This window comes from Myxine glutinosa, chromosome 5 (assembly GCF_964187855.1).
Source record: "Myxine glutinosa chromosome 5, kmMyxGlut1.1, whole genome shotgun sequence".
Classification (NCBI taxonomy): domain Eukaryota; kingdom Metazoa; phylum Chordata; class Myxini; order Myxiniformes; family Myxinidae; genus Myxine; species Myxine glutinosa.
Window position 1 is genome coordinate 59391094 of NC_136265.1, and position 18072 is coordinate 59409165.

An 18072-nucleotide genomic window follows, 5' to 3' on the forward strand; every position below is an offset into this window, starting at 1 on the left:
GCCCCCTGACGGCCACAATAAAGAAATGGACGCGGTTGGCGCCTTTCTTTATTTTTTAAAGAAGCAAGAAGGCCAAGTGCACCACATGAAGGCAAGACCAGCGGCAGAACATCGGCCGGCTGCGACACCACCGGTGACTATGAACACTTTATTGGTGCACCGGATGGTGCTGACTGTGTGATGGGGTGGTGCTTTTGGTGCTTGAACGGGGTGCTCTGCACATTATTAAAGGCCGTAAGGCCACAGAGCACTCGTGGGTTGGTGTATCGATGCTGGCATGCGTGCTCTCTCTATGCATAACATCTGCATGTGTTCCTCCAAAAACAGGTCCTGGATCGTAGTGTAAATATCAGTGTAGTCTTGTGTAAATGATGCTCCCTACCGGCTGTATGTTTAGTTTGAGGATTCTTTCCGTGATTCGGTTATCCTGTGGGTGTGTTTCTGTGAGGAGAAGGGTGCAACGTCGCAGGGGGACATATTTACTCATTTGTGAACATCTGTAAAACTGTCGCACTCAGGGTAGAGTTAATAGTAGAGGGAACTACATCTGAGTGCCACACTAACGTAGGTAAAAATTTATCGGGTCGGGACGCCCCGAGGGAAGAGAGGGGTGCAATGTTGCGGATATGGGATTTGGCCTCCATCCATATCCGCTTGTAAATATTCCCCTATTTCCCCAATACTCCCCAACTATCCCCAATCCCCCATTCCCTAGTCCCATTGTCTGTAAACAACACTCTGTAGAACCGACCTTCCCCTTTTTCCCCCATTAAATGTCGTGCCCAGGTTCACCGCATCTCACGTAGACAACTATAGGACATCTTGCTAGTTATTCTTAGTCAATGTCAGTTAAGGACTCGTTTCCATTAATTCTGACTCTTCGTTGCACCAGAATGTGATTGTATGGCACCAGTAGTAAGTTTAGGACCTCCCCATACCTCCTCCCATCTTCCTCATGAAACTACAACAACAACAACAATTACAACAACAGCGCGCGGGGAGTGTGCGTCCTCACTCCGGCTTGGTTAGCCGCCATTGCCCATGTTCTCCGACGGGGTTACCACGAAGGGGCTGGCTGTCAGCTCCTCGTCAAGGGCGGAGCCCGGTAACCCCCCCGCACCCAATAAGAAGCAGCGGGCCGATTCCATCTGGGGCGGAGCTAACGAGCCGAGGGCGTGTCACTCCCCGCTGGATATACGCAGCCACTTACCGGAGGTGACATCAGATGCGCCCCCAGCTTGGAAAGAGAAGTCGCCACCTCCGAGCGCTGAGAGACCTCCCGCATCTCTGGACCGGACCGGGTCGATTCTGCCCCTGAGCCAAGGTGCACCTTGAGCCTCGACTACCTGCCCTTCCTTGCCATCAATCCCTGTGTGAGTCAGTTTTGTCCTGTTTATCTGTGGTCTGTCGGGGCTACTATAAGACCGTGATTAAGTGCCCACCTTCCTATGCTGTCCCTCTTGTCCTTGTAATCTAAACGTTCCGCATATCCCATATTATAACCTCCTCCGGAGGTCTTGAGAACTGTACCCCTGGTGTCGTGTCATCTAACCCAGCCGTTGTGTCCTTTCCTTAATTGATTTAGCATAGCGCGATTTGGCCAACGTTCGAGTGGAATCGGGTAAACTGTGCAGACGCGGTCATACCAAACCGCTCGGTAAACTAACATCCAAAACCGCGTCTGTAACAATATATATAAATCAGTGTTAATTGTATTCTATAAAATCTTCCAGTTCTAACTATTTTTTCTGAGAGCTTTGGACGAACAGTCGTAAATTAGGCTGCAGGCAGGACTCGTGTACAAAACGGTTGTTGGGGCGACCTGCCTGCTTGAACTGTGAGGTCTTATCGGTTTTCTCAGCTTTGCAATTAGAGACAAGGACTAAAGAATGAGCTTCTTCCAATTAAATGTCTGGATAACAAATAAATATACTCTTTATAGAACATATATGTGATCATGATATTCTGCAAACTTTTTTTTTTTTCTGCAATATTCTGCAAAATATTCTGCAAACAAATTTTACACCTTTTTTTTTTGAAATACCAACTTCTGTCCTGGAAGTCCTTGGTCTCCTTGTTTTATACCTCTCCCCCCCCCCCCCCTTCCCACGCCTCCTCCCCCCATGCCCTCTCCCTCCCACACTTCTCCCTGCTCTCAAATGTTGTGTTTGTGTGCTTCCCCTTCTCTCCCCATCTTGTCTTCCACTCCCTCTTTTTATATATTTTGTTTGTCTGGTTGATTTGTTTGTGAAGTAAATGTTAGCTCTTTCACGAGCCTCGATTCAGTATACAAAAAAAAACAAAAAAAAAAAAACAGTTATGTATTTAGACTCCAATGTCATACACGTTTTAAGGAAAGTTTTGGAAGTTGGGAAAGAAAAGAACTTCTCAAATTTGTCATCACTGAACACCGGTCAAGGTCGAATTCGTGTTGCATATCTATTCATATATATTGAACTAGCTGAGGTACCCGGCTTCGCCGGGTTGAATAAGAATAATACAAATATATGATGAAAAGAACATGTATATTTTAGAGCAATAACACAGTACATTTCCTACATGACGTTTTTTCAATTTTCAATTTCTCAAAACCTCTGGGTATACAACATTTCTGGTTTTCTTACTTGGTGCCAAGACATAAAGATTGCTTGGTTTTCCAACCCTCGAGCAGCCCACGTACAGCTGGCCATGGGCAAACACTTGTTCTGTGAAGTTCAGGCCTACAACCTTCATTGATTGCCCCTGCGCCCTGTTGATGGACATAGCAAAACACAGCCTGATGGGGAACTGAATCCTCTTGAAGGAGAATGGAAGGTCAGGTGGAATAAGTGGTATCCTTGGAATGAATACTTTCTCTCCTCTGTATTGTCCTGAGAGGATGGTTGCCTCTAGGACATGTGGCATCATTTGCTGGATTGTCAATCGTGTTCCATTACACAGCTTTGGTGGATCAAGATTCCTTAGAAGCATGATTGGGGCTCCCACCTTGAGAATCAACCTGTGTGTTGGGAGTCCTTGAGGCTGACGACTGTTGAGAAACTCAGTTGGGAGGTTTACTGCCTGATCTTCATGTCACTTTGGCAAGAGAATCATAATTTCTTTCATGACCGGGCAGCGAACGTCATTATGTGCGACATTACGTCACTCCTATGGACGTGAAAACATGTTTTCCTTAAAAATATATTTAAAATAAATAAAATAGTACATAAATTAACAATAAAAGAAGCTAAAAAACAATTTAAAATACAATAAAAAGCACATTAAAAATATATAAATATGTACATACAGTATACTGTACGTACGCGCAACTGCTGATTCTCATTCAAAACAGAGGCGACGTACAGTTTTCCTTTACTGTGTCTGTGTTAGCCATGGGTCCGAAGAAGGATAATGCTAGTGTTTCCAAGCGTAATGTGGTTACGATGGACGATAAGGTAATTCTGATTAAAAGGTATGGAAAAGGTGGAAAAGTGTCGGTGATAGCGCACAGACCTTATCGCGAATCGGAACCGCAATGCGTCATGGGATCGGAAAGGGGCAATAGCGCCGCCACAAACTACACCATGGAATTGCAGCTGGCCCGGTTTTTAAAATCATTGATATTAAAATAAAAAGTAGCCTATAACCACCGGAATTTTATGCCGATTCCGAATCTGTGTCTAAAACTTTTCTCCGATGTGTAGTTCTTGAGTTATAAGCGGACATCCAGACAGACACACACACACACACACACACACACACACACACACACACAGACACTCCTTTATTTATATAGATATTGTCATATATAATATCATATACTGTACAGTATATTGCATATCGTGTTGTACTATCCAATAATTAAAAGTTTCACAAAAGCATATGTTTGTTTGTTCAAAGACTCCTATGATTTCATATTACTTTTCATGGATTTATACTTTAACTGGTATACTCAATGATTTAAACTATAGAACAAACCTCTAATTGTTAGTAAGTTTGTATCGGTATATAGTGTAGTTCTGAAGTTACATTAAAAAGTGTTAACCTCTGTATGAGATTAAGCAGTCGTCCTCCCACAGGAGAAGAGACAGTCGCATAGCAACTGGGCTGGAGAAATACCGTTCCCTGGGGAATCAAGCCAATTACACACTTTCTTTCAAGCCAACAAACTGAAGTTAATACTCTATTAATTCAATACAACCTATGTGAAAGTAAAGAGACAAGATGGTAACTGTATTAAGACACAACTAGATATAACTGCATCTTCATAAGTACTGAGAATTAAACTTTCTGTGACTAAACTTCCCAAGCTGGCCAGAGAAAATTAACGATGCAGGTGGACCGAGTGAGAACAGAGTTGCTTCTCTAAGGGCAATTCGTTTCTTTGTACTAAAGGAAAAACATGGCACCTGTCTCTTCACCAACATAATCAGATCTATAAACACCACAGGGCGAGGTCGAGGATAAAAGCTGTCTTGTCTCACAATCAAAGATGTTGAAGAAATGACCTGCCCTTGCTGTGGATGGATCCAAGAGGTGGTGCCAAGAGACCACAAATGACTGTTGAAGTTGCAAAAGTTTCTTGAATCTTGTCGTACTTCTTATCTCGTACCACATCCCCCAAATCTGAACTCCTCCCTCTTCTTTTCTGCTCCCCCCCCCCCCCCAGCCCCCTGCCCTTTTCTCTCTTCTCCACAAGTATACCAAGCCTGTGCTGGAGTAATGCTTCAGGAATTTTGCTTAGGAATTGTTGTGTGTGTGTGTGTGTGTGTGTGTGTGTGTGTGTGTGTGTGTGTGTGTGTGTGTGTGTGTGTGTGTGTGTGTGTGTGTGTGTGTGTTCTTCTTGGATTTGGATTCTTGCCAAGTGGTTTTCTGTATTCCTTTGACGTACATCTTCCTTGTAACCTCAGTGAGATCCTCCATGCGAATTAAAAATCTGTCAATCATCCTTTGAAAAGTTTGGATAATTCAATTCTTGAGTCTGTCAATCACTCCAAGTCTAAATTAATTCCACAGCAAGATGGCGACCGTGTGACAGGATACTGACGCTGGACGATCTGGAGCGACGTGTGACAGGATACCTCCATGCACAGAGCACAGAGCAGTGCGTGGAGGTGAACGCTGAGAGCTCGAGCCGAAAATTGAAGGTAAGGGACAAATTTTGTACCCTGTTAATGATATTTACCTCTCACATACTGTGCTCTCTCTCCCCTCGCTCCTCATCGCCTGGTGACATATCAAAATAACTGATTGCTGATATTTGATGACCGTGTATCATGTTAATTGGGTGTTGTAATTTGTTTGCTTGTATTTGTGTTCGTGTTGACTGTTTATGTGTAAAAAATTACCGCAAGTTGAAATTGCAGCTGTATGTTTAATGTGCAGTGGTAGAAAGTGTGTTTTGCCACCCGTGACTCGGTAAGGGAAGCCGGACTCTGATCAAGTGGAAACCCTAGTTTGTGTTTGATTGTTCGGTCAGAGGTGATCTGGTCCTGGCTGTTGAGCATAGTTTGCCGCAGTTGGTAGCGGTGTTTTGAGCTGTGCCACAAGCCTCCTTCTGTAGAAGGGCAGGGGCTGTGGGTTCAGTGACTTTGGCTGTAGCCCGAGCAAGTGTGCGGAGGGTACGGTTGGTTGTTTGGTTATTTTGTCATAGTCCTCGATTCGACAGTTTGTTTGGTTATTTTATGACAGTTTTTTGTTTGCTGATTGCCAGCAGGTTCTGGAATCGGTGTTGAGCGATTTGTTTACATTGGTCAAGTGTATTAGTGGTATTATTCTGTATGCGTACCTTCAGGTGAAGTGTATCGCGTGCCACGTATTTGGGGTTCTGTGTAACTCTTGATTCGTGTTTTCCCTGTATTTAGTATCCGTAAAATTCATTGGGAGGTTGTTACGGAGTCCTCTACAATCTCCTGGTTTCGGTAACCTCCGAACCCCGGCAGAAAGATATATATGTTATTCCGTGTCGAAATCAATAGGGAAACCACACCATGAGTTATCCACAACCAAAGAATATATTAAAGAGCACACAGGAATCACGATACAACAATAATAGTAATCAACCCTACAATCAATATCTTAAGATGGTACCACCTTATCTAGTAACTTAACCCCAAACTCACGGCACTCCCAGGAAATGGAACCGAGCCCTCCTCAATGTCTCTATAACCCTCCAAGGCGAAGTTAATTCGCTCCAGCGATCGTTGGAACTATGTCCGATCCAGATCAATTGAGGCGTAGGCGGTCGAAGCGACACCGAAGTCACGTGGTCCAACACACAGCAAACCCGCGGTAGTATGGAAAATCTCCAAAAACGCATGCCGACGTACACGTTTGCCATTCAATCAGCGAATCACCATGTACTCCTCAAACGCCGCTTTATGGCACAGCCGTCCCCGGCAAACCACCGGAGGATAAACCCAGCCGAAGCGACAAAAAACCTTTTCCGATGAAGGCAGCGCGCGGGGCGAAATGGCGGACGGCTCTCACTCGAGCCGGAGCTTCTTGGCAAGGATTCTCCGGCATCTCAATGCCGATACCCGATTACGCAGGCTCCACAATACTCCAGCGATATCACCTATCGCATGAACTTCCTTTCAAGGACTCAAAGTCCACTCGCCATGTACGCTCGACCACGCTAGGTACGGAGCTTTTTTTTTAGACCGCGTCTTTTCACTGTCCTCACGCCGTCCTCTTCTTCAACGCCTTTTCTTCCGGGTCAGGATCCGATTTCCTGCCTCATTTTACGTTAACCTTTTTTAAACTTTAGATAGCTGTTCCTGAATACTAAACCTTTTGAGAATAATAATATTAATACATAATATCAGAAACATGTCCAGTGGGTGAAAACCACCCCCAGCAGAAGTGACAAATCCGTAACAGAAGTGTATTTGTAAAGGAGTATGGGGTTGTACATTGGATCAGCGGTTCATGAGCTCAAGTGATTGTGTGTGTGTCTTGAATTGTCACAGGAAGAGTGGGGTTTCAAGAGTGAGTTTGGTGTGTGGCAGGGTGTGTGCTTTGAAAATGGTGTGTACTGTGTAAGAGATATGGGTGAATGAGAATGTGTAATGTAATAGATAGATTTAAATATTTTTGGTCTGAAAAGGTTGCATGCCTGTTTAAATTCAGCCAGACACGAGTTGGTTCAAAAGAAACTGTTTAACGAATGGCCAGTGGGCTGGCTGGAAAAAGGGAATAAAATCAAAAGTGAAATCACATGCAAATTAGTGAATTTTGAACAGGAAACGGAAATTGAGAATTAATAAGAATGAGTGATGTGAATTTGGTTGTTACATGGGTTAAATCGTATTTAATTAGCCCTTCACGAATTGGATGATAATTAGATGTAACAACGACATTGTACGAAGTGCAATGGTGTGCGTGGTGTTAGAGGGACAGATCAGGACGTGCTGAGAGAGAGCTGTGCCTGTGAGGGCAATAGGTGATTTATTTGCCTTTGATTTGTTTACATTTGGTGTGCTTGGTGTTTTACAGATAGGCTGAAAGCTAACATTCACTCGGATGGTGGTTGAAGCTGGCCTTTGTATGAATGGATGTATTAATGAAAATATATATATATATATTTGAAAAGATATATTGTGTCATGATACACACACACACAAAAGGGTGCACGTTCGATTCCAGTTACAGAAATGGGCAAGTATTTTTGATCCAGCTGACGTTCTGAGTGACGATTTGGAACGTTGTGTGTTTGATCAATTTTAAGGATACAAGCCTTTGTACGATCTGCATGTTGACCTTTTGTTCAATTTATGGATATTATACCTTATTTACTTGTACAGTCACGTGAAAAAGTAAGTACACCCCATGTAAAGTTTGACTTTTTCAACATATTTCAACATACAGCTATTTGATCTTCATTTCAACAATATTGATAGATAAAGGTGATATAATACAACAAATATCATGAAACATTTACATTTTGTAGTCCATTGTATAATTTAAATAAACATAAATGCAAATTTCGCATGTGGAAAAAGTAAGTACACCCTTGGCTCTAATAGGTGGTATTGCACCCTTTGGCAGAAACAACCTCAAGTAGGCGTTTCTTATAACTGGCTACCAGTCTCTGACATCGACTGGGAGAATTTTTTTCCCACTGCTCCGTGCAGAATTCTTTCAGCTGTGCGATGTTTGAGTGGTTTCTTTCATGCACAGCTCGTTTCAAATCCCCCCACAACATATCGATGGGATTTATATCCGGGCTTTGACTTGGCCATTCCAGAACCCTCCATTTCTTTCTTTTCAAACATTCCTTGGTAGATTTACTGGTATGTTTAGGGTCATTGTCATGTTGCAAGGTCCACCTTCGGTTGAGCTTCCACTTTCCGACAGATGGCCTCACATTATCCTCAAGCACCCTCTGGTACAATGATGAATTCACAGTGGATTATATGATGGTGAGCTGCCCAGGCCCTGATGCAGCAAAGCTGCCCCAAACCATATTTCCACCATCATGCTTTACAGTTGGTATCAGGTTCTTGTGGTCAAATGCTGTCTTTGGTTTTCGCCAAACATGTCTTCTCGTACTGTGGCCAAATAGCTCTAACTTTGACTCATCTGTCCCGAGCACATTGTTCCAGAAGTGCTGGTCTTTGCCGAGGTGTTCATTGGCAAACTTTAGTCTTACCCTGATGTTCTTTCTGGACAGCAAAGGTTTCCTCCTGGCACACCTCCCATGTAGATCAAATATGTGCAGCCTCTTTCTAATTGGTAGACTCGTGCACTTTGACATCAACAGTGGCAAGAGCTACCTGTAGGTCCTGTGATGACATTCTGGGGTTCTTAGAGACTTCTTTCAGCATCTTGCAATCTGCTCTCAGGCTGAACTTGCTGGGGCGGCCTGGCCTGAACAAGTTGGCAGTTGTTTGGAATCTTTCCACTTGTCGATGATGTTCCGGACAGTCGAATGATTGATTTCAAATTGTTTGGAGATCTTTTTAAATCCCTTCCCAGACTCGGAGGCATCTTTCACGTTCTTTCTGAAGGCGTCAGAGAGCTCTTTTGATCTAGGCATGGTGACGCCGCACACTTAAACAACAAAGAGCAAACCAAACTAAATGTCTGAGGTTTAAATAAGACAGGTTCCTCCAAGATCCTCTCTAACGATGTTCTAATCATTTGCACCTGAGCTGGTGCACCTGATTCAAATTTTAGGTATTTGAAGTAGTGATAAATGTAAGGGTGTACTTACTTTTTCCACATGCGAAATTTACATTTATGTTTATTTAAATGATACAATGGACTACAAAATGTAAATGTTTCATGATATTTGTTATATTATATCACCTTTATCTATCAATATTGTTGAAATGAAGATCAAATAGCTGTATGTTGAAATATGTTGAAAAAGTCAAAACTTTACATGGGGTGTACTTACTTTTTCATGTAACTGTATATGATCATTGCATGACTTGTATGAAATTGGAACTGCCCTGTGAGCTTTTGGGTAATCGGTATGTGTTGCTGGTTTGTTTTCGATTGAGTGGTTGTTACATGTACTCTGGGTATATGTTGTGACTTGATAGATTAATTGGAATTGCAGTGAACAGTGTGGATGCAACAAGAGATAGAGACACAATGAGTTGCTAAATGAGCCTTTGAGGTAACTTTGATGTGCTATTGTTGTTTTAGAATGAGTTGGTGTCAATTGGAATTTGGTTGAAACTAATGCTTCAGTCACATTTGGCTCGGCGGCCGTAGGGTCTAAAAAATCTACGGCCACTAGCAATTATAGGGCGGCCGCAGTATTTCCACGGTCACACAATGTAGCAGTCACATATGTTTTTATTTTTCGGGTAGCCGCACGGGGTATTTAGAAATTGTGGAGACCGAAAACGTGGGGGTGCCGTACGGTCTTTGATTTGATGTCGCACGGTGACCTTAGGGCGTCCCTGCGGCGGCCATAGAATTTTCAAGGCAGACGCAAGGTAGCCTCAAGGTGCCCGCAAGGCGACCGCAGGGGGGGCCCTAAGGCGAACGTGCGGCCAGACGGACGGTAACGAGTGGGTATATACACCAGTTCTTTTTCATATGTATAACAGCACTTACAGTTGTCATGGCTACGGCTTGTCGAATTGCTACGGCCGACCTAGAAATGAAAAAAGTTATAACTCCGCGCTATAATTCCACAGCGACCCCTACGGCCTGTAAAAGATAGCCATACGCCATAGGGCCACCCTGAGGCCACCGCAGAAACTCTGTGGCCGCCGCACGTTTGTCAATTTAGGGGGGGGTACGGCCGCCGTATCCTAGCCGTAGAGCAAATGTGACTGAGGAGTAAAGGTTAACATTCGCTTGTGTGGCTTCTTTCCTGCATGTATTATTTGATGATTCCTCAAATGTGATGATTGAATAAAGGCTTCAGGACACACAAAACACTTGTAAGGCTTCTCTCCTGCATGTATTATTACTTGCAAAATCGAAGATTTTTCAAGTATATTGGTTGGTTGCGTTTGTTATTCCGTCTGTCTGTCTAAATGTGTCTGTTTGATTGGTTGTTTGTTTGTCACCAGCCAAGAGTTCACAATTCTAAACCAATCGTCATGAAACTTCACCAAGTTGTTGAGGTCTTCACAGTTGCGAAGCCTATCGATTGAGGTCATTTGGAGGTCAAATTTCTAAAATCGTCATTTCTAATCCGATTGATGTGAAAATGAAAATAGAACACCATTTGTATATTGTCACTAAATTGGGAAACCAACTGTTTGAGGTCAAAAGGTCAAAGGTCAACCAAAAGGTCAAACTTAAAAAATCATCAATTTTTATCTGAAAAACTCAATTTTCATCCAATTGACTTGAAAATAGAACAGCATTTGCATAGTGCCTAACTGAATTGGAAACCAACTATTTTTGAGGTCAAAAGGTCAAACGTCAGCTATAGGTCTAACTTCTAAAATCATCAATTTTAATCTAAAGATCACCACTATTAATCATATTGACCCGATTTTGATCTTGATCTTGATGAAATGGACAATTTAATGGATCAATTGCAACCTTTTTTCGGAGGGGGTGTGGGGGGTGGATTTTGTGTCATCTGTGTGTCATGACAAGTATCGTGCTCTGCATGCCGTCTTCTTGTTTGACGATTCCTTTCCTCTGATAGTCGAGTAAAGGCTTTAAGACGTACAGAACACTTCTAAGGCTTCTCTCCTACATGTGTTATTTGATGATTCCTTAACTGTGATGGTTGATTAAAGGCTTTAGAACACACAGAACACCTGTGTGGCTTCTCTCCTGTGTGTATTCTTTGATGATTCCTTAAATTTGATGATTGAATAAAGGCTTTAGGACACAATGAACATTTGTGAGGCTTCTCTCCTGTGTGTATTCTTTGATGATTCCTTAAATTTGATGATTGAATAAAGGCTTTAAGACACACAGAACACTTGTGTGGCTTCTCTCCCGTGTGTATTCTTTGATGATTCCTTAAATTTGATGATTGATTAAAGGCTTTAGGACACAATGCACACTTGTGAGGCTTCTCTCCTGTGTGCAGTCTTTGATGAATGTGTAAATCTGATGACTGAGTAAAGGCTTTAGGACACAAAGAACACTTGTGAGGCTTCTCACCTGTGTGTGATCTTTCATGATCCCTTAAATGTGATGATCGAGAAAAGGCCTTATAACACAAAGTACACTTGTGAGGCTTCTCACCTGTGTGTGATCTTTGATGATCACTTAAATGTGATGATCGAGTAAAGGCTTGAGGACACAAAGAACACTTGTGTAGTATCTCTCCTGTGTGCAGTATTTCATGATTCCTCAAATCTGATGATTGAGTAAAGGCATTAGGACACACAGAGCACTTGTGAGGCTTCTCTCCCATGTGCTGTCTTTGATGTATGTGCAAATATGATGATCGACAAAGCTTCTTGTTGCAAATAGAACACGTGGAAGGCTTCTTGCCTGTGTGGATTGCTTGATGTCGTTTTAGAGATGACAACGTTGTAAATGATTTGTCACACAAACAACACTTGTGTGGTTTCCGACTTCCTTGTATATTATTGAAGGTCCCTGTGCAACATTCATGAGATATGCTGCTAAATGTGCGAGTATCTTGAGTAACTGTCTGTGTCATGTGATGATTGAAAGCTTGTGTGTTGAGCAACTGGGAACAGTTGGACCAATAATCCAGTTTGATTTGTTTCCCTGTAAAGACAAGTCACAAAAAGCAATAATTCACACCAGTTTGTCCATATTTGATAAGTATTTCTCAAATGAATTAGAACATTGTCCTTATTTGAACATTTATTTTAGAGGGAGAGGTTCCAGTTCCGATTAAAAAAGAAGAATTTTGCAATTGGCCAGATGAATGAAACAGTTACAGAACACACACAAACGACCTTCTTCTCCATTGCTACCCATACAGTCACGTGAAAAAGTAAGGCCACCCCATGTAAGTTTTGACTTTTTCAATATATTTCAACATACAGCTATTTGATCTTCATTTCAACAATATTGACAGATAAAGGTGATATAATATAACAAATATCATGAAACATTTACATTTTGTACTCCATTGTATAATTTAAATAAACATAAATGCAAATTTCGCATGTGGAAAAAGAAAGTACACCCTTGGCTCTAATAGGTGGTATTGCCCCCTTTGGCAGAAATAACCTCAAGTAGGCGTTTCTTATAACTGTCTACCAGTCTCTGAGATCGACTGGGAGAAATGTTTTCCCACTCCTCCATGCAGAATTCTTTCAGCTGTGTGATGTTTGAGGGGTTTCTTGCATGCACAGCTCGTTTCAAATCCCCCCACAACATCTCGATGGGATTTAGATCCAGGCTTTGACTTGGCCATTCCAGAACTCTCCATTTCTTTCTTTTCAGCCATTCCTTGGTGGATTTACTGGTATGTTTAGGGTCATTGTCATATTGCAAGGTGCACCTTCGGTTGAGCTTCAACTTTCCGACAGATGGCCTCACATTATCCTTGTAGTGAAATCGTATTCGTACTGAACCCGGGGTGATGCTCGCTGCTCGTTGTCATCGTTGTCACCGCTAGGGGCGTGACTATAAGACCCGTTGCTGCGACGGTGCTCCGAGACTTCTTCCTTGTGACATGTTACATCGGTAGCCTCGTTAACGGTACGCCTTTATAGAATACCTAGCTTGCTTGCATTGAATGATATGAATGGATCCATGAGATGTCGCATCGTATACTTATTGTGTATTTCTACTTTACAGGAATGATGTGATGATCTAAATGCAATTAAACCAAACCGTTGGACTAAAGTTGTGTGGACCTGAATGGTTGTCCACAACACTTAATTGCATTTAAGATCTGCAGACATGGCTGGCAACAAGACGCTGACGGTGTCCATCTTCAGCGCCGACCCACAAGCCACGGACGGAGGCTTGCAGCTGAAGCACTGGCTCCGACAACTGGAGCATCTCTTTGCTGAGCCTGAGACCGCTCCGACGGCTGCCGCGAAGCTAGCGATTTTACACTCAAAAATCGACTACCGGGTCTACCACGCGATCGCTCAATGCACGACGTATGATCTTACCATCGCGGAGCTCAAGCGGCTATACATAAAAGAAAAAAGCCCGGTGTATGCACGTTATTTGCTGCAAACGCGACGGCAGCAACCCAACGAAGCAATGGACCATTACGCCCAGGAGCTCCGGCAGCTTTTGCTGGACAGCGTCAGGGAGCCACGGACTCCCGAGCAGGCTCAGGATGATCGCCTTTTAGATGCCTTCATAGCAGGGGTCTCCTCCCAGGAACTACGACTCAAACTCTTGGAGAAGACCGACCTGACCTTCGCTACGGCGCTTGAGCAAGCGACAGTATATACTGAAGCGCGGATGCAATCGAACGCCTATGATCGCACGCGCCTTTTGGCGGGCACCTCACTACACGCCCGGCCGGAGAGTGCTACCGTCGAGGACGTGGATCCGCTCGCTGAACTCCGGGATGCTCCGGAGGATGACCCAGCCCTGACGGCTGCCGTTACGACCAGCAGACCCAAGGCCTTGCGTGGGGCCGCATGTTTTTTTTGTGGAGGGCCTCGTCATGCCCGGGTCGTGTGTCCGGCACGTGACGCTATATGCCATTTGTGCTCGCTAAAGGGACATTACGCGAAAGTGTGCAAGAAAACGGCACGCGGCTCGCGGCACTTCGACTCGCGCAGTCGCGGTCGCGCGGGCGCAGCGACCTTTAACGGGCTCATAGTGGAGCCCACGAGCCCAGCCCTACACCCGGCGCCTTACCCGACTTCGAAGGGGAGGGCCCCTCTCTGCGGCCCGCTGGGCGCTCAGACGTCCTTGGCGGGCGCCACCGGACAGCCACCACCGTCTCATTCTCCATCGGGCACAAAGGCCGTGTCCTTGGCCAAACTTCGGGCCACGCAAGGGGCTTTGACACTTCGCCAAGCCCCTCGTACTCCTCGAGTCGTCCACGAGCTAACAGCGGCCCCCACCCCGACAAAAGAGTTAAGGCAGCTTTCAAATACTACGGAGGCCTTTCGTCAAAGCGACCAAAAATGTCAAAAGGCGATTTCGAGTACTACGGAAGCCTTTTGTCAAAGCGACCAAAAATGTCAAAAGGCGATTTCGGATACTACGGAAGCCTTTTTCTGCCAGAAGTGTCAAAAGGCGATGTCAAATACTACGGAGGCCTTTTCTCGTCAGAATTGTCGGATTTTGAATCGCGAAACACCGGAATGCTGGGGAAAGCCCTCTGATGACGATAATGGATTCCCCATGGTCAACGCAGACTCCGGCCACGACCGCAAAACTGCTGCTGGTGTAGGATCCACCCGCGAGGCTGGTCCGACCCATTCGGGGGGCTCAGTCCCGCTCCCAGCAGCCTCGTCTGGCCTGGCTCAAGCCCTTATTCCCCTTATGGTTGAGGGCCATTGTGTTCGGGCCTTGGTGGATACAGGATCTACGGATAGTTTTATCGACCAGCGACTTGTGCTCAGGCATGGATGGCGGATCGGGCGGTCTACGAGACGGATCTTCATGGCTTCCCAGGGACTTCGGCTCAGCACGAAGGGGGAATGCCGATTGAAACTCGTGCTAAAGGGACGGGTTTTCCCTGATGTACACCTTATGGTTTTACCCGCATTATGTGCTGATATTCTGCTAGGACACGATTTTCTTAAGCTGCATGGACATCTGGTAATGGAGTTCGGTGGGCCTGACACTCTTGTTGTGGGGGCGGACGACGCGCTAACGGTGTGCGCCCTAGCGCAAATGGACGTCCGGCCGCTTTCGCTGTTCCCCAATCTAACCTCCGACTGCACCCCTGTCGCGGTAAAATCGCGACGCTACTCTCGCGCGGACATGCAATTCATTGCGGACGAAACGGCTCAGCTCTTGAAAGACGGCATCATAGAACCTAGTAGGTCGCCGTGGCGCGCCCAGGTCTTGGTGGTGCGCAGCGAGGCCCATCGCAAACGCATGGTAATCGACTATTCCCAAACGATTAACCGCTTTACACAGCTGGATGCCTACCCCCTTCCGGGGATGGACGCGCTAGTGCAACAGGTGTCCCAGTATTCGGTCTATAGCACTCTCGATCTCCGTAGTGCGTACCACCAGATCCCTATCTCTAGGGCGGATCGTATCTATACCGCTTTCGAGTCGGGGCAGCGGTTGTACCAATTTACATGATTGCCTTTTGAGGTAACGAACGGGGTCGCTTGTTTCCAGAGGGCCATGGATGACCTCGTTGCGCGGGAGCACTTAACCGATGTTTTCGTCTACCTCGATAACCTTACGGTTTGTGGATATGACCAAGGGCACCATGATGCTAATCTGAAGCGCTTCCTCGAGGTCGCGCAACGGTATCACTTAACTATGAACGAGGATAAGTGCCAATACTCCCTACGCACGATAGATCTTCTGGGGTACACCGTGACCCATGGCTCTGTCTCTCTGGATAAGGAGCGTCTGCGACCTTTGCTCGACATGGCCCCTCCCTGCGATCGGGCGTCCCTGAAGCGCGCGCCCTTGGGCTGTTCGCCCATTACTCCAAATGGGTGCAAAGTTTCTCCGCGAAACTTCGCCCCCTTGTGGCCTGCGACACCTTTCCCCTGAGTTCGGCCACATTGACGGCCTTTGAAGGTCTTAAGACCGACATCGCCCGAGCCGCCGTAGCGAACATCGACGAGAGCGGCTCGTTCGTCCTCGAAAGTGACGCCTCGGATCAGGCCATCGCGGCGACCCTCTCCCAAGGGGGGCGTCCCGTGGCTTTCTTTTCACGGACTCTTACCTCCGCTGAGCGGAGGCACTCGTCCGTTGAAAAGGAAGCGTATGCGATCGTCGAGTCTATTCGGCGATGGCGCCCGTACCTACTCGGGCGGAGCTTCCAAATCATCACGGACCAGCAAAGCGTTGCGTTCATGTACGACACCTTACACGCCCAGCGCATTAAGAACGAGAAAATCACTCGCTGGCGTATCGAACTCGCCGACTTCTGTTACACCATCAAATATCGCCCGGGGAAGGATAACCAGGCCGCCGATGCCTTATCACGCCCGGCTACATGTACTGGTATCACCTCTTTGGAGGGCCTACGGGTGCTGCATGCCACGGCGGGCCATCCCGGCGTAACGCGTTTCGCTCATTTCGTGCGGAGTGGGAATCTCCCTTACTCGATTGACGATATCCGCCGTATCTGTCGCGACTGCGCTATCTGCGCGGAAATCAAACCGCGTTTCTATAACCCTCCCATGGGGACTCTGGTGAAGGCTACACGCCCGTGGGAACGCTTGGCGATGGATTTCAAGGGCCCATTGCCGGTGTCGAGCGGCTCTCGCTATCTGCTCACTATCGTTGATGAGTACTCACGATTCCCCTTTGCTTATACGTGCGCGGACATGACTGCTGCCACGGTGATGCGATGCTTACAGAACTTGTTCTCAATGTTCGGTTACCCGGCCTATGTCCATACCGACCGGGGTGCGGTCTTCTTGTCTCAGGAGGTGCGCAGCTATCTGCTCCAAAACAACATTGCGTCTAGTTACACCACGCCGTACAGACCCCAGGCTAATGGGCAGATCGAACGCTTCAACGGGATTATCTGGAGGGCCGTCATGCTCCATCTCCGGACCCTCGGCCGGGGCCTCGATAAATGGGCTTGGTCGCTACCTGCGGCGTTGAATTCAATCAGGGCTCTCCTGAGTACGGCAACCAACCAAACTCCCCACGAGCGACTTTTCCACCACCCCAGGAGCTCGGGGTGTATACGGTCTTTGCCCAGTTGGCTCGCTGGGCCCGGGCCGGCCTACCTTAAACGGGCAGTTCGCGCGAGCAAGTACGACCCCCTAGTGGACAAAGTGCAGATTCTCCAGGCTAATCCTGAGCATGCTCGTGTGACGACGTCTGATGGCCGTGAGACTACTGTCTCCGTTCGTCACCTTGCCCCTTGCGGGGTCGACGACCTTAGTAGGGAATCGGACGAACCGATCGAACCCATCTATGAGACTATGGCCTCTCCCGACGCTCCCATCGCCGACAGTCCACCGACCCTCCCCTCGTCGAGACTGCCCGGGCCCGACGACTTGGAGTTACCCCCTTCGTCACCCGACCCTGTTGGCGCCTCTGACGCCGGGGACACAGGGATACGAGATGCCGTAACAGGGATACGAGATGCCGTACCCGGGGAATTTCGAACGCGTGCTGGCAGAGAAATTCGCCGCCCGGCCCGATACGGTTGGGTCGACTGATACTCCGCACCCTATTCATGCTGACGCTCACTCGCTTTTAGCCACGCGGCCGTATAATTCTGACGGGGGGAGAATGTAGTGAAATCGTATTCGTACTGAACCCGGGGTGATGCTCGCTGCTCGTTGTCATCGTTGTCACCGCTAGGGGCGTGACTATAAGACCCGTTGCTGCGACGGTGCTCCGAGACTTCTCCCTTGTGACATGTTACATCGGTAGCCTCGTTAACGGTATGCCTTTATAGAATACCTAGCTTGCTTGCATTGAATGATATGAATGGATCCATGAGATGTCGCATCGTATACTTATTGTGTATTTCTACTTTACAGGAATGATGTGATGATCTAAATGCAATTAAACCAAACCGTTGGACTAAAGTTGTGT

General features: G+C 46.3%; 3 protein-coding genes across 6 annotated transcripts in view; 1 reads left to right on the plus strand and 2 right to left on the minus strand.

The window, feature by feature from the left end:
* Positions 1-18072, plus strand: part of LOC144888196 (uncharacterized) — a 153047-nt gene that overhangs the window by 41627 nt on the left and 93348 nt on the right. For 2 of the 3 annotated variants that reach the window (XM_078778091.1, XM_078778093.1), the window contains exon 4: positions 4996-5126. In XM_078778091.1, the coding sequence (XP_078634217.1) occupies positions 4996-5126 (131 nt within the window). Of the gene's footprint in view, positions 1-4995; positions 5127-7476; positions 8443-18072 lie in introns of those variants that run through there. The other variant, XM_078778094.1, reaches the window with a different exon arrangement.
* The window catches only part of LOC144892281 (uncharacterized), a 93917-nt gene that overhangs the window by 12309 nt on the left and 63536 nt on the right, over positions 1-18072 (minus strand). The window lies entirely within an intron of this gene.
* On the minus strand, positions 9977-12104 carry LOC144892279 (uncharacterized). The gene is made up of 2 exons (XM_078778098.1): positions 11161-12104; positions 9977-10405 (listed from the first exon to the last, which is right to left on the minus strand). Exons 1-2 carry the CDS (start codon positions 12080-12082, stop codon positions 10254-10256), a joined length of 1074 nt encoding a protein of 357 aa, XP_078634224.1. The 5' UTR covers positions 12083-12104; the 3' UTR covers positions 9977-10253.

Coding starts and splice junctions, on each gene's coding strand:
- LOC144892279 (XM_078778098.1), bottom strand. CDS start 12,082: ATGACACAGACAGTTACTCAAGATACTCGCACATTTAGCAGCATATCT. Junction 10,406..11,160: donor AAGGAATCATCAAATAACAC/ATGTAGGAGAGA, acceptor AAGTAATAATAC/ATGCAGGAGAGAAGCCTTAC.